We start from the raw sequence: 26,961 nt of genomic DNA, 5'->3' as shown, positions 1-26,961 counted from the left end.
AGCACTCTTCACTACCACATCTCAGCAAGCACTGACTCCCACGAGTTCTCAACAAGCACTGACTACTACGAGTTCTCCCCAAGCACTGACTGTGGAGGCGGCTGAATAATACTCTTTGGCGCAATCTCTGGCGCAGTGCTCAGTGTAGCCACCTTTCATATGCCCCTCCTCCACGGGCCAGAATTTGATGGTATTTTTGCTAGCATTGGTGGTGAAAATACCACAAAATTCGTCCATAAAATACAGACAAAAATAAAAGATAATATTAATACGTAAATATCACATAATTAGATAAAATTTTGGCTTTGCACTGACCTTTCAATAACCTAATATATAAAATACAGTAAGCAATACAAATTCTTTCATACATGTGACTTTACATAATAGTTTACACAATACACAAAAAATCAGTTTATACAAATGTTCACATAAAATGCTTTCAATGATTAAAAAAAAACAGTAGTTGATAGTTCCAGCAGTAGCACCCAGCAATGGTCAACAGGTGCAAATACCAACAAGTGACATCATTTTAGTAGAAGCAGTTCCATTAGTGGCACCCAGCAATGTTGAACAGGTGCAGACACCAACAAGTGACATTATGTCAGTAGAAGCAGTTCATTAGTGGCACCCAGCAATGTTGAACAGGTGCAGACAGCAAGAAGTAACATCATTTCAGTAGAAACAGTTCCAACAGTGGCACCCAGCAATGTTGAGTAGGTGCAGACACCAACAAGTGACATTATTTCAGTAGAAGCAGTCCATCAGTGGCACCCAGCAATGTTGAGCAGGTGCAGACACCAACAAGTGACATTATTTCAGTAGAAGCAGTTCCATCTGTGGCACCCAGCAATGTTGAACAGGTACACACAGCAACAAGTCACATTTCTCAGCAGAAGCAGTTCCATTAGTGTCACCCAGCAATGTTGAACAGGTGCAGACAGCAACAAGTGACATTATCTCAGTAGAATCAGTTCATCAGTTGCACCTAGCAATGATGAGCAGGTCCAGATAGCAGTCCATAATATTCACTATCACTGATCACACTGTTCATCAGAGTTTATAAGCAGAAATTAAACATGTCCTAGTGGCACCAATCATGTAGAAAAAGTACAAGTAACAGTTCACAATATTCACTATCACTAATCACACAGTTCATCAGAGTTTATATGCAGAAATTAAACATATCCTAGTGACACCAATCATGTAGAAAAAGTACAAGTAACAGTCCATAATATTCACTATCTTAATCACACAGTTCATCAGCAGAAATTAAACATTTCTAAGTGTCACACACCAATGTTGAACAAGTGCAGGTAACAGTTCATAATATTCACCATCACTAATCAGACAGTTCAGGCATGAACAATAGTTTGAACCCACATACAAATGCTTTTACACTAAACATACAAATCATAACAAACACACAAATGATGTCAGATAATTGTCATATTAACTATTACAAATACACAAATATCAGTAAACCTATAATATTTATGGGTGTCAGTGCAAGCCACTACAAACAAATAAGATAATATTTAGGAGATAGGTTGGGACTAATTATTTGGGATTAGGAAAGGAAAACACACAAAACACACTCACTCATCTTTCATCCACATTAAGTACTACTGTGTAATTGAATAGTGTTAACTGTGTAAATGCAATTCTGTCAAAATTTCATGTTCATCATGTGTATCAAGTAGTAGTGGCAGCAGTGTATAACAGTCAATAATAGTTAGTCAACGTCATAGTCATCATGTCAAGAGCAATGTTTGCCAAGCCAGATCAAAATGAACAACTGTCAGTGAGCCAAGATATGCAATTACTTCCTCTCTCCAAAAAAAAAAAAATATATACTGCTTAGTGATTTAACAAAGTCTGTGTATAGACTATCTTCCTTCTACTTTAGTGTTCTAGTCTGCTATCTTCATCCTCCATGTTCCATATAGACCAACAAAAAAAAAAAATATGTACCTCACTTACTTTACCTCTTATACACCAAAACTCCAATAATCATCAGCATCACATAATCTCAATACTACAATAATACCTCTTACGTCGATACATATAAACCTTATCATCAATATCATTTACCTTACCTCTTGTCCACCAAAACTCCAATAATCATCAACTTCATATAATCTCAATACCTCAATAATACCTCTTCAATACGTCGATACATATAAACCTTAACACCACTATCATTTCACTTCCATAACAATTCTTTCCTCTAGTCAGTCTCCTCGAACAAGTACAGATAAAATCCTAATGCAAACCTCATCATCCCATACAATCCGAAGACACACTGTCAACACACAACCTCTGTGTAATCCATCTGACCCAAATCTTCTGTCCATCATTAAATAAAAGAAATGCATACATGACCTCTAACAGACTTAGTTCGAATAACTCTCAGTAATTAAGTACGATTACGGAGTGTGAATGATCATAATATTTCACAGTGTGTACACCACTTCAAGAATTATGGCAAACAGAAGCAAACATGTGGAGTATTTCTTGTGTCAAGTGTCACTTCCTACTTCAATTGCTCACGAAAAATGCAGTGTAATAACCGTCAATGGTCTACACCTAGTTTTGGTATGTCATGTCGTTAGCTTCCTTCCTATTAGCTTACATTTATACAGCTTCCATAAAACCTCCAGCTCATGTGACTTCTATGAAGTTTCTTGTACTAATGTCGTTCGTCGAATTATAGCAGTTCATTTTCTTATTTTAAAAATATAAGGCACTGAGCGTAAGCAAAACAAGCAATAGCGAGTAAATATACCAGTAGAGAACAGAATGTCAACAAGTGGATGCAGCACAATTCTTACAACGAGGCTCTGCCAAGTGAACAATCTATAATTAATACAATAATGTGACCTAAACTCTATGTTCATACACAGTATATCAGCATTTCTATATACCAAATTAAAGAGTAGTTATGACAACAAAACAGAAATGTGTAAATATGCAATGCATAAGCAAGGCAGCAAATATGTTATCTAACATAATAAACAGGTCATTAGCATCATATCAGCATAAGCAAATAAATGTTCATATGTAATCTTAATAAGTAAACATGAAGGCGCAAGCAGATAAATCACAAAGTATAATTTTTTTATTAAAATTCTATCCTGCAACTGTTTTTGGCTGCCATCCTTTATTGTGAAGAATTTTAACAGTTGCTGCTGCAGCCATGTTTAAAATCTTGACACAAAGTATAACTTACATACATAATCACAGTCAGCACAATTAATCAGGTTACAATTATAATTTAAATAAATAAGCACAGCAGGCACATAATAGAAAAATATGACATCAGTGAAAAAGCATTGCAGCCAAGCGATGCATAATATACACAAGTTACAACCCAGTTCATTAATAATCATTGTCAAAATCAGTTAACGTACGCAAGCACGTCGCTTCACAAGTAATTTCATAGAACATGAAATTTAGCACAAAGTATGAATCACGTAATCGCGAGCAGCAAATTACGCCTAAAGTACGTACCTAAGTGTAAATATGTTACCTGAAAAATAAACTCAATTAATAGTTACCCTTTTTAGTTTATTAGTTTCTTCTTCTAAATTACATTCTTCCTGAAAATTTCTCGATAGCAAGTCGTCTTAACGTCGGACACGCACAGAATTTACCTGAAGTTCTTAAATATTTTATACAACCGTATCCTGAAAAATACTGAACGTTAATAACATAATTCATCAAGTCACTATAGCTTTATAATGAATTTAGTCGGAGAAATTAGACTGTGTATTTGTTTCCGGCTGTCAGTGCGTTCGCACTGAGCGCTCGATCAGCTGTAGGCGCGTGACGTAGGAAGCAATTGTTTGCGGTCAACGACTGCCTTGTGCGGCGCGCAGACTTGACTGTTGCTTTGAGTATATGCCGCCGCCAAAACACAGCGCGGTATCCTTGTATTCTCTGCATGTTTACATAAACTGTTGGTTTCTCGAAAGTATGTCATTCCACAAAAAAAGCTGTCATAGCACAATTCCCTTCGTTCTTGTGGGTTTTCCTTTTTTTCCATTTTGTGATATATGTTTCGTTCGTTTTATTCTCAAACTTGTGGCATTGTTTTATTAGGAACAAGGGACCGACGATCTCGTAGTTTGGTCTCTCCTCCCGCCTTTAAACCAACCAACCAACGAATCTTGACATGGCGATTAATGACGTATTCCCATGGACCGCGCACATAACGTTAACTTCTATTGTCGCTGCACTTCCGCACTTCCCATTCCTCATTTACCTATGCTACTGTCATTGTAACCGGAAAATTTGATTTTGGGGCTTCAGCTGTCATAGCACAATTAAAATTCAAAAACGGGTCAAACACAGTTCAAAGCCTACTTATCCCAGTTCTTATGCAGTTCTCTGGTCATTTACAGTTCACACAAATCACAATGCTTGCACAGGTTTCTGGTCGGTTACAGTTCACAGTTCTCGCTAATAAAATCTAGCCTCATAATTCCAAAGCACTTCGACTACAGAGGTTATCCCCACCAGGGATGCCATGTACAGCAGGTTGAAAAAGAGGGAAAGTGTGATATGTATACGTCCCTATGATGAACCCCTTCCCTCAGAAATATTTCTGTCCTTCATACGTCCTCTGTGTTACCACAGACGACGTGTCACTGATCTCATTTGTACTAACACTGCAGTACACGCAAGGTGCCTATTTGTTTCCACCATCCTGACTGGAATGCGTACGTTCTAATAAATGTTCACCAACCTGCAGTGTTCTATAGTTGTTGTCCCCAGGCCAGAAATCAGTCGTGAATCCGTTATCTTGAGGCTGTAAGAAACTCCTAGCGAGGATCTGATACTACATGAATAATTTAATTTTCAGTAAGTTTGTTTATGTGGGATGCCACTCGCTTTTTATTAGCAGAACACGAGCAACTGTGTAATTCCATTTCAATTTAGAGTCCTAAATAATTTCCATCCTACAACAAAATACTGATCTATATATTTCCTGCAGTGCGTGGTAGCCGTGCTTTCTAGGGCGCTTTGCCACAGTTCATGCGGCTATCCCCGTCGGAGGTTCGAGTGCTCCCTCGGGAATGGGTGTGTGTATTGTCTTTAGCCTAAGTTAGTTTAAGTTAGACTAAGGAGTATGTAAGCCTAGGGACCGATGACCTTAGCAGGTTGGTCCCATAGGAACTTACCACAAATTTCCAATTTTATATATTTCCTTTATTACTATCACACTGTTCTCAACTACATGTCCCAATAAATATACATAGCTAATAAAGTCTTAACCTAATGCCGACCGCGGCAGACAACATGACCGTCGAAACAGCTCTCATATTTACAAACCATAGATTACTAATAAAGTCTTAACTGAAACCGACCGCAGCAGACGATGTCTGTCCTCCGACACTGCCGAACCAGCTCCGATCTAGCTTTAAATGCACGCTTTAACGGTCATGAGTGTTAGTTACCTTCGACATTTGACGTGTTGAGTTGCTGTTAGTCAAGAATGTTTTTAGGGCGACAAAGACGTCATTATCAACACCTCACTGAGTTTGAACGAGGTCGTGTAATGGGCAGCGAGAAGCAGGATGTTCCTTGTGCGGTACTGCAGAAAGGCTTGGCAGGAATGTAACCACTGTACGTGATTGGTGGCAGCGGTGGTCACGAGAATATAAAGTCGCAAAATGTCCGTACTCAGGACGGCCACGTGGCACTGCCGAGAGGGAAGACCATCGAGTTCGTGGTTTTGTATCCCGCCTGGGAGGCGGCGCGTGGGTCTGCTTCTGTGATCTGCAAAATAGGCCGAATGAAGGAAGCGAGTAGGAGCAGGATAGGTAAAGCACTTCGGTACTGCGTGTAAAGTAAGAGCATGTTTACTATAGGCAGAAACAAGTTAATAAATGGCTACATAACTTCGCGACGATGAGCACGTAGGTGCGAAGCCGTATTCCCGTCGTAAGTAGTACAAAGTCTCAATAGCGATCCAACACTCTGATGAAGTTAAAGCGATGTATCCAGGACGTCTGCTCTTGATGAAATGGGCTGAAAGCAGAGCGGCGCTCGTTGAGCTCCACAGCGCCGGCTACAGGCCGCTGTGGTCGGCTTAGTTCGTCCGCTCTCGTAGTGCCAAACTACGAGCGTGCACCTACGCTGTGGCATCGGAACTATCCATACCACACGGGGTACAGCTCTGGCGCATCGTATTGTATCAGTCAGGCAACAGAAACCAACCGAAACAGAAGCAACAACAGGGAAGTAAGCGATTTTATGACTTTTACGAATTCCTAAACAGGAGCGATTGGTATAATTTCATCTGTGTGCTTTGATACTTCAGTTTCTTGAGTTTCTGCGTGTTAATTTAACATCTGATAGACACAGTTCTCGCGTTTTCGTTTGCGTCGGAAAGTAAACCGAACTTGTGATATACACTATGTGATAAAAAGTATCCGTACACTCACAAAAAAATACGTCTTTCATATTAGGTGCATTGTGCTGCCACCTACTGCCTAGTACTCCATATCAGCGACCTCAGTAGTCATTAGACGTCGTGAGAAAGCAGAACAGGGTGCTCCGCGGAACTCATGGACTACGCACGTGGTCTGCACGCACGTGGTCTGTACGCAAGATTTCCATACTCCTAAACATCCCTAGGTCCACTGTTTCCGATGTGATAGTTAAGTGGAAACGTGAAGGGACACGTGCAGCACAAAAGCGTACAGCCCGACCTCGTTTGTTGACTGACAGAGACCGCCGACAGTTGAAGAGGGTCGTAATGTGTAATAGGGAGACACCTATCCAGGCCATCACACGGGAATTCCAAACTGCATCAGGATCCATTGCAAGTACTATGACAATTAGTCGGGAGGTGAGAAAACTTGGATTTAATGGTCGAGCGGCTGCTCTTAAGTCACACATCATGCCGGAAAAAGCCAAACTACGTCTTGCTTGGTGTAAGGAGTGTAAACATTGGACGATTGAACAGTGGAAAAACGTTATGTGGAGTGACGAATCACAGTACACAATGTGGCGATCCGATGGCAGGGTGTGGGTATGTCGAATGCCCGGTGAGCCTCATCTGCCAGCGTGTGTAGTGTCTACAGTAAAATTTGGAGGCGGTGGTGTTATCGTGTGGTCGTGTTTTTCATGGAGGGGGCTTGCACCACCTGTTGCTTTGCGTGCAACTACCACAGCACAGTCCTACATTGATGTTTTAAGCACCTTCTTATTTCCACTGTTGAAGAGCAATTCGGGGATGGCGATTGCATCTTTCAACACGATCGAGCACCTGTTCATAATGCACTGCCTGTGGAGGAATGGTTACACTACAATAACATCCCTGTAATGGACTGGCCTGCACGAAGTCCTGACCTGAATCCTATAGAACACCTTTGAGATGTTTTGGAAAACCGACTTCGTGCCAGGCCTCGCCGACCGACTTTTATACCTCTTCTCAGTGCAGCACTCCGTGAAAAAGGGCTGTCATTCCCAAAGAAACCTTTCAGCACCTGATTGAACGTGTGCCTGCTAGAGTGGAAGCTGTCATCAAGGCTAAGCGTGGGCCAACACCATATTGAATTCCAGCATTACCGATGGAGGGTGCCACGAACTTGTAAGTCATTTTCAGCCAGGTGTCCGGATACTTTTGATCATATAGTATATTACAGGTTCCAACTCATGAGCGGAGAATATAGCCTCACCTGAGTGCATCGATAGCTCGGTTTTTGAGCCTCTGAGAATTAATCTAATTTATTAGACACGGTTCTCATGTTTTCTTCAGGGTCTACAGTAAAGCAGCATGTGTCGACAGTCAGTTTGCCTGGGTAGTATAGTTTTCCAAGGTCTTTAGTGTGGATAGGATCAGTGATTGTTGTGCGCAGATGTGAGCCAAGTTAGTGATTCGATCTCAGCTCCAGGCTGTGATGGCTTCAGTGACCAGCCTGAAGTTGCAGTGGATGGGCATCACTGTTATGGGCCAGCCGTGGGAATCCAACGGCCATCCAGCATGTCCGAGTCCTCCAGTTGGTTCTCACCGATGGCCACCCGAGTTACTGCTCGCACTGAGGTTGACTGTGCACCCATGGTCGAGCTGGAGGTCACCTCGTGGCATCGCAGACTGCGAAAGACTTCCAAGGGGGCCTCCTCAGTCAGCCACACAAACAGGTTCCAGATGATTTCTGTGGCTGACACTATCACTCAGCCAGATGCAGTCACATGTCCTGTTTCAGAGGAAACTTCTCAGCTTGCAAGATCCTAGCAATCACAGAGAGTGGGATTATTGGTAGTTGAGAGATCCGATGTTAGGTGCGTTATAGAAGCCTTTATGGACATAGCTGGGGAAGAAAGCCAATGTGCACTACGTTTTCATACCGGGTGGAGTCATTTCAGACGTTGAATGGGTCTTTCCAGATGCCATGAAGAGCACAGGATGCGGCCAACTGAAGGTTGTAGCTCACATCGATACCAACGATGTGTGTCGCTTTGGACTGTAAAAGATTCTCTCTGGTTTCGAACGGCTACTAGAAGTGGTAAAGACTGCCAGTCTTGCTTGTGAGATGAAAGCAGAGCTCACCATTCGCAGCATACTCGACAGGACCAATTACGGACCTCTGGTACACAGCAGAGTGGAGGGTCTGAATCAGAAGCTCAGATGGTTCTGCGAGCGTGTAGGCTGCAGATTCCTCGACTTACGCCATAGGGTGGTTGTGTTTCGTGTTCCGCTGAATAGGTCAGGAGGCAGTTTCAGGGGTAGCAGGGGCTGTATGGCGTAGACTGGGCGGTTTTTTAGGTTAGAGGGTCTTGGGAAAACACATGAAGGGCCTCGGTCTGAAAGGATGAAGGCCAAACACAGGAAGAACTTAGATACAACAACCATCGATATAAATGTTGTAAACTGTCGTAGCTGTGTTGGGAAAGTACCAGAGCTCCAAGCGCTAACAGAAAGTAATGATGATCAAATCGTTATAGGCATTGAGAGTTGGCTAAAGCCGGATATAAGTTCAGCCGAAATTTTTGCGAAGAACCTAGTGGTGTTCCGAAAGGCGCTTCAGTCCGGAACCGCGCGACCGCTACGGCAGCAGGTTCGAATCCTGCCTCGGGCATGGATGTGTGTGATGTCCTTACGTTAGTTAGGTTTAAGTAGTTCTAAGTTCTAGGGGACTGATGACCTCAGAAGTTAAGTCCCATAGTGCTCAGAGCCATTTGAACCATTATTGAAGTTTGTTCCGAAAGGATAGGCTAAACAAAGTTGGTGACGCCGTGTTTGTTGGTGTTACAATTAGTTTATCTTGTCGCGAAACTTAAGTAGATAGTGTCTGTGAGTTAGCATGGGCAGAGGTAATTCGTGGCAACGAGAATATAATAATACCCTCGATCGTTTTACTGACTTCCCCATTCAGATTGTTGTTGAAACGTTCAAAGAGAAACTTGAGTTTGATTTCAGACACGTACTCGACTCACACATGTATTGTTGGTGGTGACTGTAATTTACCCTCGATATATGGGCGGAAAATACGTTTAAATCCGGACTTACGCAAATAACATCATCCGAAATTGTGGTAAATACAATCTCTGAAAACTATTTCGAGCAGTTAGTTCATGAGGCCATGCGAATAGTAAACGGTTGTGAAAACACACTTGACCTCATGAGCTAACAACGAGCAACGGGATTAGTGAACACTGGGCTGTCATAGCGAGACCATATTGTAACCCTTAAATCCTCCAAAAATGAACGAAAAAATGCCTACTCAAAAAAGTAGATAAAAATTCACTTGGCGCCTTCCTGAGAGGCAATCTCCACTATTTCCAGATTAATAATATAAGTGTAGACCATATGTGGCTTGAATTCAAAGAAATAGTGTTGGCAGCAATTGAGAGATTTATACAAAATAAATTAACAAACGACGGAGCTGATGCTCTTGGTACAAAAAACGGGTCAGAACACTTGAAGAAACAAACAAACAAAAAAAGATACCAAATTTAAACAGACGTCAAATCTCCAATATTGCCGATCTTTTACAGAAGCTCGAAATTTAGCTCGAACTTCAATGCGAGATGCTTATAATAGTTTCCACAACGAAACTTTGGCTCTAAACCTGCCAGAAAATCCTAAAAGATTCTGGCCGTACGTGAAGTGTGCTAGCAGCAAGACAAAATCAATGCCTTTTCTGTGCGATAGCATTGGAAATACTATCGATGACAGTGCTGCCAAAGCATTACTAAACACAGCCTTCTGGAATTCCTTCACCAACGAAGACGAAGTACATATTCCAGAACTTCAATCAAGAACAGCTGCCAACATGAGTAACTTAGAAGTACATATCCTCGGAGTAGTGAAGCAACTTAAATCACTTAAAACCAAGTCTTCCGGTTCCTATTATGTACCAGTTAGGTTCCTTTCAGAGTATTCTGATACAATAGCTCCATACTTCATCATACACAACCTTTCGCTCGACGAAAGATTCGTACCCAAAGACTGGGAAGTTGCTCAGGTCACACCAATAAGTTAATTGGAGTAATCCACTAAATTACAGACCCTTATCATTAACGTCGATATGCAGCAGGATTTTGAAACATATATTGTGTTCGAACATTATGAATTACCTTGAAGAAAACGGTCTACAGACACACAGTCAACATGGGTTCAGAAAACATCTTTCCTGTGAAACACAACCAGCTCTTTACTCGCACGAAGTGTTGAGTGCTATGACAGTGGATCTCAGATTGATTCCTTATTTCTAGATTTCCAGAAGGTTTTGACACTGTACCACACAAGCGGCTTTTAGTGAAATTGCGTGCTTATGGAATATCGTCTCAGTTACGTGACTGAATTGATGATTTCATGTCAGAGAGATCACAGTTCGCAGTAATTCACGGAATGTCATCGAGTAAAACAGAAATGATTTCTGACGTTCCTCAAGGTAGTCTTACAGGCCCTTTGCTGTTTTTTGTCTGTATAAACGATTTAGGAGACAATCTGAGCAGCAGTCTTAGGCTATTTGCAGATGACGCTGTTGTTTATCGTCTAGTTATCAGAATATCAAAACAAATTACCAAACGATTTAGAAAACATATCTGTATGGCGAAAAATTGGCAATTGACACTGAATAACGAAAACTGCGAGGTCTTCCACATGAGTGCTAAAAGGAATAAGTTATGCTTCGGTTAAACGGTAAATGAGGCAAATCTAAATCCCGTAAATCCAACTAAATACCTAGGCATTATAATTACTAACAACTTAAATTGGAGGGTACACACAGGAAATGTTTCGGGGAAAGCTAACCAAAGACTGGGTTTTATTGGCAGGGCACTTAGTAAATGTAACATACCTGCTGAAGAGATTACTTACACTACACTTGTTCGTTCTCATTTGGGGTACTGCGCGGTGTGGGATCCTTACCAGATAGGATTGACAGAGTACATCGAGTAAGTTCAAAAAAGTGCAACACGTTTTGTATTATCGCGAAACAGGGGAGAGAGAGTGTCACTGATATGACATAGGATTTGGGGTGGTCATCATTAAAACAAATGCGTTTTTCTTTGCGGCGGAATCTTCTAACGAAATTTCAATCACCAAATTCAAAGTCAGATTTGGGGGAGCTGATACAAAACATTAAATGAGAGAAGATAAAGCAAGACAACACTGTACAAAACAATAACATTTGATAGCTGTAAGTCAGAAGTATTCCAAAAAAGAAATATCCTAGAAGCATATGCCAAATAATGAAAGGTGTGCCTGTCTGTTTGCGAAGGACCATTGACTACACGCATAGGTAGTGGTAAATAAGCCCAGACATTTGTAGTGATATGCAGGGTGAAGATATAATGACCAAAATAAGTATATAATGCTGAGTCAAAATACATCTATGAATAATTATACAGCACATATATTCATGACTCGGATGTGGTGGAAGGAGAAAAAGGACCTGTATATATCAGAAAGGATGAATAGCTTAGTGAAAGCAGTACATATTTCTGAATGTATGTAAGAATTCTGCTTATAGGATTAAGCTTTGCAATGGAGCAGTCTCTTGGTTTATGTGCACCTAAGTGCAGTAAGCACCAAATAGTTAACCATCTGCAAGATCCTTTGACAGCAGTATAAATTTCTATTGAATTTTAATAACAGTTCAGTGACACAGTGCTGCCATAGGTTTCATATCAGCATCCAGCAATGCATGATCACATGTAATCTCACCTTAATACTTGACATTCCACTAAACTTTTGCTGGATAGCCCTCTTCTTTTACTTACGTTCTCACTAATGGATTTCTCACTATTAACAGTATTGATATTTAGCAATAGAGAAAAGCAGTTATGGGGTCAATTCTAGTGTCCGATACCACCCGTCGGCTTTGAGCAATGACGTAATGTGTGGTGTTATTTTGTTTGTGCCTCAGCTTGCTGTCGATGTACGTTAAATGATTTCTCTGGATTTGCTCGCTACGCGCGGATATTAAAAATTCGATGTAGATTGTTTGTTTTCATCTCTTAATTTGTTTTCGGCATCTTTTGTTAATGAAAGTAGTCATGATTTATAAGTAGTTGTGATTTATAAGGTCTTGATTCCTCACGCTGTTCGTTATAGATGAGTCAGTTGTTTTTACTGCGAAAATTCTGCTTCAGAAAATGAGTGACCGTCAATCAACTATAAAATTTTTGCAATCATTGGGCGTCTTTGCTGAATTTTGCAAGTACGGTGTCTGTGGACATTATATGGTTTTGACGAAGGTTGCGTTATCACAAAATTCCGACGAATACATGTGGAGGTGCAGAAAAAATAACATGGAGATCCATACGCAGGCGGACGTGGTTCGAAAGATCGAGGCTGAATTTAGAAGTAATTGTCATGCTAACCTGCTATTTTTGCTATGAATATTCTTGCAAATCTGTCATGCACGAAGAAGGGGTTTCGTTTGGCACTGTTGTCGAGTTTTTCTCGTTTTGTAGAGAAGTCTGCGGGGAATTTATAAAGTATAGGGGATCAATGGAGGGGGGGGGGGGGGGGGGGTTGAGGGCAGGGATTATACTTGAAGTAGATGAGTCACATTTTGGAAATAGAAAGTACGAAAGGGGCCACGAGGTTGTTGGGCTTTGGGTTTTCGAGTTGTAGTTTCTGGAGGGGATTATGCTGATTTTGTATTTAGGGTTGTATCAAATCGGACAAAGGAAGTCTTGACATGTTTAATAGAAAAACATGTGGAAGTAGGTTCTGTAGTCATGTCGGATGGGTCTGCTTCATACAAGGAGTTGGGTGAAAGGGGTTATCATCATTTGGTCGTAAATCACAATGTTCAGTTTAAAGATTATAAGACGGGGGCATGTACTAATACTATCGAGGGGTATTGGGGGGCTGTAAAATCTTTTGTCGGGCGGGGAAAGAGAAGGATTTCAGTGTTGCAAGGTCATTTAGATGAATAATGTTGGAGGAAGAGTATTCCTAAAGCTAATTGTTTATCTCTTGCATTTATGAAAGTAGTCAGCAAAGTGCACAAGCCTCATTTTGTTAGTTAGGTGTTGGTGGGTCTGATACTTTTTCCTTGTTTTACGTTGCGTTTTTTTATGTTACTGTATTGTGCGAGTGCTACTTTTTTTGGTTTCTCTGGAGGGAAGTTTTTCTGTCGTTTTAATATTTTCTGGTTACAATGGTGTGCCGAGGGATATTGCTGTGTCTTTGCCAGAGGGTTTATGTGATTGACTCGTGGTTTCATTATTTTAAAATTTTGCGTCTGATTGAGGGCGGGTGATAGGGAAGAACTGATTTGGGTGGTACCTCATTCGTGCCTGGCAGTTTGTGTTTCCTATCATTTTTTTCATTTGTTATTCTGGAGTTTGCTTCTTTCGTTACAATTTTAGCTTGTAACATTATTATTTCCTGTTATGTCCTTATTTCGTTCTTGTCAGCCTTGATCATTGACTCCTTTGGAATTTCATTTGCGGTAAGTTTCTTTTTATGTAGCCACGTTTATGTTTTCCATTTCGATTTTCTGCTACACTTCTCTTATTGTTACTGTCACTCCTTATGTGTCGATTTTACTGAGTGTTACTAGGAGATACTGTAGCTGCTGTGACTTTCGTATAGTATCGGTTGCAAGGTTTGGTTATTTTTGCATTTTATTTCCTTGCGTACGCAGTAATGTGTGTAAAGATTATCATTTTTTGAAAGTCTAGTCGTATTCTATAGTTCACAAACAAGATCATTTTTTAAGCACGTTTCTGATATAAGATTTTTGTACAACAAACAGTAATATTGGAATCGGTAACTAGAAATGACCTCCTACATAGGTTCCTTCCAGTTACCGATTCCAGCCATTCGACGGTTCATTATTTACATCATTTTTGTAGTACGTGTGGAAAATATAATATAATACATGCACTTGTAGCTGCTCTCGTGTTCTTATTTATTTCAGTCATCTACAGCTCGTTTATATGAATTTCGCGCGTAAATAATAGTCGCGTTAAATGGCATGCTACAATCGTTTGTTTACGAGTATGATCCGTTCCATTCATAGATTGTCCATTGCACCATCTTTGCCTTACGTATGACGTCATTGGTCAAGGCTGGCGAGTGGTATCGGACACTAGAACTTATCCAAAGCTAGCACCCACTACTTAAAATGCAGTTTTTTTTAATTATTTACAACAACAGCATCGTGTTGTTTTCGGTAAGATGTTTGACATTGCGTTTTGAAGCACTGCCTGGCGAACTTTCAGGCGAGGTTAACTCACTCCGCTGCAGCCTAACAATTTCTTCATTTTTACGATTTCCACCAACACTCTTGCGTTTATTACCATAAAATTTATAAATGCAATTAAACTTCTTCGTTTTTGGCATTTTACGATTTAAAAAGATTACAATACGCAGTCACAATACGTTTACAGCGCCAACACAAGCGAAAAACTTAAGTGAACTCAAATAATCTACTTGTAGCGACAGAAAGATCGATTGCAATAAATCCCTGCTAATAGTATGGGCGATATGTTCTTCAAAGATGTTACACAAACGAGTTGCTATGGATATAGCAGCGCCAAAATTAAATAACGAGACATTGTAGTCCAGGTTTTGTGTTTAACAGTAGTCTGACAGCCAGGCAATCAAGCATCGTATCTGCTTTAGAAACACATTTAAACAAGAAAATGGTGAGGTGCTATAAATAAAGCAAATCACAGAATTTTATTAAGTAACAGGAATTCCATAATTTGGGCCCTCATGACGTTCAGGTCCCCTTAACTGACATTGAACGTGAGGTGGTAATTGGTCGAACACTCATGAGTTATAAGCTATCGGAAAGTATACTATAGTATATTATAGTTTGTTTTTTTGCGAATTCAGTTGTTTCTAAGGTTTACGAAGACAACGTTTCTTCAATCGTAAGCCGCTGCACGAGACTATCGCAAATGTCTGACGACCAGACGTCGCGTCGCCTCCGCATAGCTGAGATCTGCGAGTCAGATCGCCGCCCATTTCTAACAGAGATGTGGGAGACAAACTCTGACATCACATCTACAAGGTGTTTCACAAGTCATGTTACACACTTCTAGAGGTAGTAGAGGGTACTTAGTAAGTTAAGTTTTATATGTAAACTCATGTCAGGAAACTTTATCCAAAGGCGTTACAGAGTGTCATATAGGTGTAGGGGCCTGTATACGAATAATGGAGAAGGATAAATGATCAATCTGAAGTAAGGGTTGCTGTACCGGAAACGAACGAGTCGATAAGCAAAAACACTCTGTTAACTTCTGACGGTGGAATACAGGTATTGAGACTTTTGTTGCTTAGAATGTAGGGTATGCATCTTTCAGAGGTGGTAATATGGCCCGAGACAAAAAATATCTAGTAAACATTTGAAACATGTACGTATGAAATTACGTCACCGACAGTAGCCTGCGACATCTGTTAGAATGGGAATGGCATGCGAACGTGTATTTTATCTCGTCGCTTATACGCTTTGCCCTTCACTGACCTTTTCTGACTGCGAGAATGTAAACTGGCAATAAATTTAAACCAAACCGAAACTGTATAAATTTACGTTAACACAAAAACTGAATCTGATGCGTAACTATTGATTTAAAATTGACGCTCTTAATAAAACAAAACTTCATCAATTTGAAAATAATGGACCCTATGCTTAATAATGCTGAAATAATAAAATTTCTTACGCTTATCTGCGCAATGGTAACGCTCTTTGCACTTCTCTCTGTTAGTACTTTAAATTGCATACAACTATTGTGCAACGCTCTTGATTAGCAAACATGTAAATTAAATCAAAAATGAGTGAGACAATAACATATTGAGCAAAATAGTTAATGAAAAACGGCATGGAACTGGGAACTGCTATTGACTTGTGAGAAGTGACAATATGGCACTAACTTTAAAACTTGTATTTTGACTCTTAGAACATTAATACTGATCACAATTAACGCAATAAACTGATTACATATTAACAATTAGCTTCACAAAATCACTGGATGTGAGTGCTAAACATTGCATTAATCATCATTTATGAATACGCGCATTGCATTGGTAAAAAGACAACTTTCCTTACCATAATTATTTCCAGTATTGTATCTTGCAAATAAGAGCTCATTACTGCCCGTAGCGAGTATGTAAGTATATATCCAGCACGCATCAGATACAACACGTCTTAACACTTGCAAGTCATCCATACATCTATCTAAAGTTACTCTAACACATTACCCACAACAACTTGGATCAACGACCGCTGTTGAACAGCGACGCTGCTACACAATCGATACTACATTTGAACATCTCTAGTTCAACACAAAATTCTCTTGCAAAATTTTACCCTGTGTATATACCTTTCACATGGGCTCTAAAATGCATATCTTAAGAGGTACAAGAACTTTTTCGATAGAGGAGATGTGTTTTACACTAGCGAAGATGAAAAAGTGCTCATAGGTCCTTTAGTATCGGTATTACCTTCTAAAATTTCTACTCTGTTCGAAAGGTCATCAGGTTTTTCTGTAAGTGATGAAATTTGAGCAGTATTTTTGGTGTCATTTTCGTCGATCTGATTCTGCAGTTTCTTTGTACACTTGTTAAGTTTGTGTGTCAGATTTGACTACAGTAGAGTCAGTATCAAGCTCTAATTGTTCAAGTCTACTGGTAACAGTTTGTATGTCTTCCTGGTGCTCTTTGTGTTGTTGACTCAAACGAGTTTCTGCTTGGGTTTTGTGCTCTGTAAAATCGCTTTGAAGCTGCGTGTTCGTGTCTTGTACAGTTATAAGGTCACCGAAAACTTTACTGCAGCAATTGTCTATGTATTTTTCTATGTGAGCTATTACATTTTTCGTGATTTCCTGTTGCTCGTGAACGAGAGTTTCGCATATCAATTCGATCATTTTGCGCTTACATGCCTCTATGTGCTGATTGAGGAGTTCTTGAGTCGCGTTTCGTGTTGTTCAAAGCGTTGATTAATTTTTTGTTCTATTCTGTGTGTCAGTTCCGCTTGTTTTTGTGACACTTTATTAACTTCGTCACTGAGTTGTTGTGTCTGCTGGTTCATCGCGTCACTACTTTGAGTGAAACGTTCGTCTTGTTCTTGCTATGACCTTTTATGGCTATCCATGATTTGTTGAAATTTCATCATAATGGCATTACTCGATAATTGACCATCAGTGTTTAAAGTATTTTGCTTAAACTGTTCAACAGTGTCAGCATTTGACGTGTCTCTTGAGGTGTGGGTATCGTCATTTTGATTGGATTGTAAACGTAAATGATCAGAGTGCAAATTCTGTACATGCGAAGCATGTGTATCAGCGGCTTCCGCATTTGTGAAATGTGCCGTCTGATCAGTTGCAACATTAGTAGGTAAAGCAAAATTCAAGGTAGTTTGACTGTTTGGCATTGAAGATACACTTTCCTTGACTGTCGTGTGATGCACTGTCGTTAATGCAGTATTGTCAGAATTGATCTTCGTTGCAACAGAGTTATGTGGCAAATGAATATTTTAGGCATTGTCCATGACTGAGCTACGTGTAGTACTGTTAATCGTTTTAGGTAGCATGGCGCACAGATGCAATCAAAGAACAAACAAATAGACAAGAAATAAAGAGCAATTTGCCGTCGACCTGTTAGGAATAACTGGCACAGATTAGTAAATACGCAGTGCAAAAATTGCTAACTACACTTAGTAACTAATTAACAAAGAGCAGAGCGTCAGCCTGACTGTTATTTCAAAACATTAAAAAAAATTCTATCTGCACAAAGCTGGCACCAAGGGAAGCATCTACGTTTGCAGTAACGATTGAAAATACTTAACTGTCAGTGGCCTGCAATACATCTGTTATAATGGGAATGGCATGCGAAAGTCGCTTGTGCGCTTTGCCCTCTACTGAACTTTTCTGTCTGCGAGAATGTAAACCGTCAATAACTTGAAACCAAACCAAAACTGCATGAATTCACGTAACTCAAAAACTGAATCTAATGCAACACCATTGATTTGAACTGACGCTGGTAATAAAACGAAACTTGATCAATTTGAAACTAATATGTCCGTACTTAATTAATGCTATTCCTGAAATAACAAAATTTCTTACCTTTATCTGCGCATGGTAACGCTCTGTTAGTACTTTAAATTGTATAGTTAGCATACAGCTGTTGGGCAAGGCTGTTACTTAGCAAACATTTTAATTAAATCGAGAATGACTGAGTCGATAACTTCTTGAGCAAAATAGTCAATGAAAAACGACATGGATTTGGGAACTAGTATTGACTTGTAGTAAGTAACAATATGGCACTAACTTAAAACTTGTATTTTGACTCTTTGAAAATTAATAACGCTCACCATTGACACAGAATAAACTGATTATTCATTAACAATTAGCTTTACGAAATCATTGGCTGTGAGTGCTATACATTGTCTCAATAATCATTTATGAATACGCGCATTGCATTGGTAACAAAACAGCTTTCCTTACCTTAATGACTTCAAGTACGGTATCTTGCAAACAAAAAAATCAATACTGCCCGTAGCGAGTAAGTGTATATCCAGCACACGTCAAATACAACACGTCTTTACACTTTACACTTGAGAGTCGTCCATACATCTCTCTACTTAAAGTAACACATTACCCATAACACGTTGAACCAGCGATCACTGTTGATCAGCGACGCTGCTATAGAAACGATACATTTGACCATCTCTGGTTCAGTATAAAATTTTCTTACAAAATTTTACCCTGTGTATATACTTTTCACATGGGCTCTAAAATACGTACCTTAAGAGGTGTGAGAACTTGTTGGATAGAGGAGATGTGTTTTACACTAGCAAAGATGAAAAAGTGGTCATAGGTCCTCAGACATGCATTTTAGAACCCATGTTTACTGGACATTTTATTCTTTTCTTCATTCATACTACCACCTCTGAAAATTTCATATCCTACATTTTTAGCAAGAACAGTATCAGTACAAGTATTCCATTGTCAGAGGTATCAGAACGGTTGTCGCTTTTGACTCCCGACTCGTTCGTTTACCGTACAGGGACCATTACCTCGAATTGATACATTTACCCTTCTCTATCATGCTTGAATGTTTGTAACATCGTCACGAGATCACCCCATATATAAGGGTGTTTCCATACGCAAAAATTTAACAGGACATAGAGAATGCTCCACTGAAAAATTTGAGGGAGGGAACTTAGGGTCCGAGAAGACAGGTTAAGGAGATAATACGAATAAAATCACAGTACTTGTCCTTTTTATTTACCTTAGTTAGAGTTAACTGTATCATTGACACAATGAATGTACCCCATTTGTGCTGTATCTTACAGAATGTGCTGAAACTGACGGGCATGAATCTAAATGCAAGCATGACATCGGCGAACAAGGTTTTGACACACCGTGACAAATATCGCTGGTGTGTGTCGATTCATATCACAGGCAGCTACAGTTCTGGCAACTAATTCATCTCCGTATCCACTGCGGTCTCATACACAAGTGACTTTAGACATCCCCATAGGAAATAATCAAGGGGTTTCAGTTCAGGTGACCTCGCAGGCTATAGAATAGGACCGCCCCGTCCAACGTAGCGACCAGGAAATACAGCACTGACATGGTTGCAGACGTGCACACTGAAGTGAGGTGGTGCGCCTTCATGTTTTATCCACATCCTCTCATCACAAGGGTACGTTCCCCAACAACTCGGGTTGCTTTGCACGAAGCTCAAGTACATGACTTCCTTGTAATCAGGCTCGTCCTCCTTGTTTCCTTGCAGGAAATAAAGAATGTACGTGTAAATAAACAGTATAGTACGTGTAAACGTGTACGCATGTTAGTTGCGAGTAAGTGGGTAAACAGTAACGCTAGACAAAGAGGAAGACAAGTTTACTTCCATATCTTCTTAAGCTGGCTTCTCCGACCCCAGGTTCCCAATCTCAAGTTGCTCAGTGAAGCATTCTCTATATCCTGGTACTTTTTCACGCTCGTTAGGAAACAACATATATACGAGAAATGCACACTATTTTTTTTTAAATCCATCTTTTATACTACATGTTTGAAAGTTTTGCAGTGTGTAGATACATCCTTTAGGAACAATATTTTCATTTCTCCACATAATTTCCATCCCTTTCAACTGTCTTACGCCATCTTGGAACTAGCGCCTGTATACCCGCACGATAAAATTCTGGACCAACCTGTTGGAGCCGCTGTTTGGCAGTGTGCACAAGGGAATCATCATCTTCAAACCTAGTTCCACGAAGGGAGTCTTTCAGTTTCCCAAAGAGATGATAGTCACATGGAGCCAGGTCGGGACTGTAAGGCGGGTGTTTCAGCGTTGTCCATCCGAGTTTTGTGATCGCTTCCATGGTTTTTTTACTTACATGTGGCCGTGCATTGTCATGAAACACCAAAACATCCTGTTTTTGCCGACGTGTTCCAGCACGACTCAGTCGAGCTTGAAGTTCCTTCAGTGTCGTCACATATGCATCGGAACTTATGGTGGTTCCACTTGGCCTGATGTCCACAAGGAAGAGTCCTTTGGAATCGAAAAACACCGTAGCCATATCTTTTCTGGCAGAAGGTTTCCTTGGGTGAATTTGCATGATGCCACGCCATTGATTGCCTCTTCGTCTCTGGTGGAAAATGATGGAGCCATGTTTCATCACCTATCACAATTCTTCCAAGAAATTCACCTCCACCACTCTCGTGCTGTTCCAAAAGTTCGCTGCATACTGTTTTTCTTGTTTCTTTGTGAGCCACTGTCAACATCCTGGGAACCCACCTGGCAGAAACGTTTTTTAACGCCAACACTTTGAGTATTCTGCAAATACTTCCTTCCCCTATCCCAAGGTAGCGTGACAATTCGTTCACTGTGATGCGTCTGTCAGCAGTCACCAGTTTTTCGTTAACTGTCTGCACATTGTCTGGAGTGTGTGCAGTACGAGGCCTGCCGCTGCGAGGAAAATCCTCAATATCGCCGTGCCCGCTTTCATCACGTAACCTGCTTGCCCACCGACTAACTATACTGCGATCGACAGCAACATCTCCATACACCTTTTTCAACCTCTTGTGGATGTTTCCCACTGTCTCCTTTTCACAGCATTCTGTGACAGCACGTTGCTTCTGACGAACGTCAAGTGTGCTGTGCCGGCGCGACTCACGGGAACAGGTTGAACTAAGTTTGAAAACAAGCGGAGAGGATGTATCTACACACTGTAAAACTTTCACACATGCAGAATGAAAACTGTATTTTTACAAAAATAGTGTGCATTTCTTTTGGAGTGACCCTCGTATATATATATATATATATATATATATATATATATATATATATATATATATATATATATATATATATATAATAACTCGGGTTCCTATGTAGAACTCTTATCTACGCTTATCTACGAGGTGCATTCAAGTTCTAAGGCCTCCGATTTTTTTTCTAATTAACTACTCACCCGAAATCGATGAAACTGGCGTTACTTCTCGACGTAATCGCCCTGCAGACGTACACATTTTTCACAACGCTGACGCCATGATTCCATGGCAGCGGCGAAGGCTTCTTTAGGAGTCTGTTTTGACCACTAGAAAATCGCTGAGGCTGGTGAATGTGCGGCCACGGAGAGTGTCTTTCATTGTTGGAAAAAGCCAAAAGTCGCTAGGAGCCAGGTCAGGTGAGTAGGGAGCATGAGGAATCACTTAAAAGTTGTTATCACGAAGAAACTGTTGCGTAACGTCAGCTCGATGTGCGGGTGCATTGTCTTGGTGAAACAGCACACGCGCAGCCCTTCCCGGACGTTTTTGTTGCAGTGCAGGAAGGAATTTGGTCTTCAAAACAATTTCGTAGGATGCACCTGTTACCGTAGTGCCCTTTGGAACGCAATGGGTAAGGATTACGCCCTCCCTGTCCCAGAACATGGACACCATCATTTTTTCAGCACTGGCGGTTACCCAAAATTTTTTTGGTGGCGGTGAATCTGTGTGCTTCCATTGAGCTGACTGGCGCTTTGTTTCTGGATTGAAAAACGGCATCCACGTCTCATCCATTGTCACAACCGACGAAAATAAAGTCCCATTCATGCTGTCGTTGTGCGTCAACATTGCTCGGCAACATGCCACACGGGCAGCCATGTGGTCGTCTGTCAGCATTCGTGGCACCCACCTGGATGACACTTTTCGCATTTTCAGGTCGTCATGCAGGATTGTGTGCACAGAACCCACAGAAATGCCAACTGTGGTGGCGATCTGTTCAACAGTCATTCGGCGATCCCCCAAAACAATTCTCTCCACTTTCTCGATCATGTCGTCAGACCGGCTTGTGCGAGCCCGAGGTTGTTTCGGTTTGTTGTCACACGATGTTCTGCCTTCATTAAACTGTCGCACCCACGAACGCACTTTCCACATATCCATAACTCTGTCACCACATGTCTCCTTCAACTGTCGATGAATTTCAATTGGTTTCACACCACGCAAATTCAGAAAACGAATGATTGCACGCTGTTCAAGTAAGGAAAACATCGCCATTTTAAGTATTTAAAACAGTTCTCATTCTCGCCGCTGGCGGTAAAATTCCATCTGCAGTACGGTGCTGCCATCTCTGGGACGTATTGACAATGAACGTGGGCTCATTTAAAAACAATGCGCATGTTACTATCTCCTTCCAGTCCGGAGAAAAAAAATCGGAGGCTTTAGAACTTGAGTGCACCTCGTACTAAGCCCCCAGATTATCTAGAAGTGGGTAAAATGAATTGTAAAACACCCCGTAGATCCGTTCCCAGTTGGGCACTCCGTAACTTCCCACTCGCGAACGAGCGGAGCCGCGGCCCGGATAACTCGTGTTGGCACCGCCTGCCCGCAGGACCTGCTGGTGACGCTGTCGACGCTGCTGCGCGGCTCCATGTACGAGAAGCTGCGCTGGACATTCAAGCTGTACGACATCAACGGCGACGGCTGCATCACGCGCGCCGAGCTGTCCGAGATCGTGTCGGCCATCCACGAGCTGATGGGGCGGCGCGCGCACCACGTCAGCAGGGTACGTAGCGCAGGCGCCGCCGCCGCCGCCGCCGCTGCACCTCGTGCCGGGCGCAAGGTTGACGGTTCCGGAGTTGCAGTGCAGTCGCTGCGACAACGCTCGAGTAGGTACTGGGTAATATTTATTTACTGACTGCTGAGTTAGCCCGACCAGATCAGGACCTTAAGGCCGTGTCTTACATCTGACCAGGAGCATCACGTACAAAAGATATTACAAACTTCTCAATAATAACATTAATAAAAACATATTTTTAATAATAAGGACAACTGACAATCTGTCTGAAGGAGCAGCACTATCAACTCGTGTCAACAAGCTAAAGCAGGCGTACCAGCTGACGAAGAATACCTGTAATAAAACATGTCTCTCCCGTAACACTACACTGAAGAACTACCAGACAGCCATCCATCCTGAAGCCTTATATGCTTCAGAGTGTTTAATACACAATCGGAAGACACTTACTCAAAAGCTCGAAATCCAGGAGAGAGAGATAATGAGGAAGATACTGGGGCCAGTCAAGGAAGGCGACAATTATAGAAGGCGACCCAACCGAGAGCCCTAGCAGAACTGTGAAAGAATCACTGATATAGCTAGGAAAAGACCATTTTACGGACTCGTTTACAGGATGAATCGTGACAGATTGACCAACCAGCTTCTCTGTTACTGGCAAAAGAGGAAGACCAGTCACCATGGTTGATGGAAGTGGAGAAAGATCATCATGAACTGGGAATAACAGTAGGAAACTTGAAGGATCGGACAATATTCAGGAAGAAGCTTAGACAAAAGAGGTTCCAGGACAGACTACCAAGAAAGAAGACTGGTGCCTCCTGGACACAGGAGAGGAAGGAACAATATAGCCAGAGGATGCCTAAGTCCTGGCCAAACGTCAAAGCCAACTCCAGACGCAATAGTTTCATGTCGTGGTCCTTAGCTGGCCTATACGAAGTAAGAAGAACAGCTGACACTAATGCCAATAACAAAAATAATTATTACAACAGTACAGGACATTTGGAATGATAGAGATTAGCTTACCATATTTGAAGCCATTTTTGGTGTTACCAGAAGCAGAATGGATAAAGGAAGAGGCGAAGACTGAAATGGAAGTGACAGTGATGTAGACAACTCTGCCGACAAGCAGTTGGGAACAGTTCTGGGGAACGGGGGTTGATGATAATGAGCTGCGCAGAACGCAGGAGAGGTGGCTGTTGCTGTAGAAGGTCGATCATTAGCTGTCTTTCGAAGTTTGGAAGTAATTTAATTTCTCTGATACTTAGAGGAAGATTGTTCCCAAGTTGATACAGAAAATGATTCTGGTAACATGGCAACGCAATGTGATGGTACAGAAAGAAATTTAATTTGTCGACAACGAGTACAGGAAGGAACAGATTTCAAAGATTTATTGCTTGCAAACTACAAAAGATAGAAACACGTTTCCAAAGTTCTTGGAAAGAGAAAAGTCCAAATTTTTATGCATTCAAAATGCAAAATGAGCACCATGTGTTACAAGGCAAACATAAAAACGGTGGTTCCTTTCTCCTTTCTTGCCACACACGAAGCAGCTGGTCTCTCGTTATCGAATTCACAGCTTCAACAATGTGACGTTGCATACTTTCAACAATGTCAGGCATAGGGGGGATAAAAATGAGGTCTCACAGATAAAAGTCACTACGTGTGAGGTCTTAACAGGTCCGACGTTACCTGAATGACACCATTTCAGAACGTTGAATTAGAAGAGGAGGAGCAGGAGGTTAATTTCGTCGCCGGTGGCCTTCCAGGTCTCTTGACTTTTATCTGTGGGATTACGTAAAAGCCATGTTTTTATGCCCCCTATGCCTGACACTCTTGAAAGTCTGTGACATCGCATTGTTGAAGCTGTAAATTCGATAACGAGAGACCACCTGCTTCGTGTGTGGCAGGAAATGAGACACCGTTTTGATATTTATAGTGTAACACAGGGTTCTCACATTTAGTTCATAACATTTGATACGTTTCTCTTTCCAAGAACGTTGGAATTGTGTTCCTATCTTTTGTAGTTTGGAAGAAATAAATGTTTGAAATCTGTTCCTTCTTTTTGAATAACCCTGTTTTTCTGCTGTGCTATTCAAATATTAGAGCAGGAAATGAAGACAAATAAGAGGGAGTGCAATGAGTGTGAAGACGATAGAGTGAACATAGGGTCCGATAGTCTCTACACTTATTGGCACACAACCATCATAATTGTTCATGGACTGATGTGATATGGTCGAAGAAGCGTATATTACAAATGTATCGTACTCAAGCATTTATCGGCACTTCCATCCTGCGTGTGCCTTAGCAAGAAAGTCCTTGGATGACATCGCCATAGTCTAGTATGGGGAGTATTAGTGTCTCACGAGCTGCTTCTTAAGCTCGAAAGAAAACACTTTTCTTTATATCTGTGCAGGTAGTGCAGTGACGCTCGCCACTTTTTTACAGACAGGATCTGTGTGTTCAGTCCAGTTTGCATGATACTCCAGAATAATCCCCAAGTTCTTTGCAGAAGAAGAAAAGGTTATTTCTTTGCCGCTCAGGGTTAACGGCGGAAAAGTTTTTCTGAATTGACGATTAATACAGGGTGTACATAAAGTCTGGGAACACATTCAATTATTTATTGCACAAGAACTAAACAGTGTACAGATGTCATATGTCATACATATTGCATTTTGAAGAGAAACTCTGAATTAGGAGAATATGTTCGTCTTTAAAAGGCTGTGACACAATAGTCGTGGTACTTTTCAGTTCCATACATCATGTCAAAATAAAGATGAAATGCTAGGTTGAATTGTATCTCAGAATATTAAATCACAAAGGCTGCAACGAGAGCGAAATTGATCATGTTTATTTTGCAGTTAAGATAGGTTTTAAACAAAACTCCCCACTGAAGCCGATTCTGTGCGTTGATACCACTAATTTTCTCTTATGACGCAACCAGACGCAGAGATCGCTACAAGAGACCATCACATTGGGTACTGGTTGACCGTGATAAAATGCCGCACAATGTGATAAAATTTTTCAGTAGAGCACAGAATCGGAAACAATGTAGATTGCAGATTCTACGAGGGAGAATGGAAATACGCATGGGACACCAAGATGATGGCGTGTATTCGTCCCACCAGACTAGATTACCAGCGTAATGAAACTGTTTAAACATGTAATAAACTTATAGAGACAGTTAGTGACATTTAAGGTACATATCCAATAAATACTAAGTCATTTTTACTCGCAGCAACATTATTACTCATAATTAACTTATAGCTACAAACATGGCAATCATACATGCATCTAGACAGAAGAAATTGTATGAAGCAAGAAAGACTCAACGAACTTCCTTTGATTCATATAAAAGAATAAAACGACATTACTCCATCGACCCTCTAACACATCGAGTTCAAGGATATACATATCTCTCTGCATGCCATTTAATCAAACGAAAAAGTTTAATTTGATATAGTGGGGAACCAGCTTCCTCA

At 41.0% G+C, this 26,961-nt stretch overlaps 1 protein-coding gene across 1 annotated transcript in view; it reads left to right on the top strand.

Moving 5' to 3' along the window:
- The window catches only part of LOC124624204 (calsenilin), a 201,374-nt gene that overhangs the window by 92,966 nt on the left and 81,447 nt on the right, over positions 1-26,961 (top strand). Inside the window, exon 3 of the mRNA XM_047149092.1 lies at positions 23,303-23,476. Within this exon, the coding sequence (XP_047005048.1) occupies positions 23,303-23,476 (174 nt within the window). The remainder of the gene's footprint in view (positions 1-23,302; positions 23,477-26,961) is intronic.

Source organism: Schistocerca americana, chromosome 1 (assembly GCF_021461395.2).
Source record: "Schistocerca americana isolate TAMUIC-IGC-003095 chromosome 1, iqSchAmer2.1, whole genome shotgun sequence".
NCBI classification, from domain to species: Eukaryota; Metazoa; Arthropoda; class Insecta; order Orthoptera; family Acrididae; genus Schistocerca; species Schistocerca americana.
The sequence above is the reverse complement of the archived record's forward strand: the minus strand, read 5'-3'. Positions and strand labels throughout refer to the sequence as shown.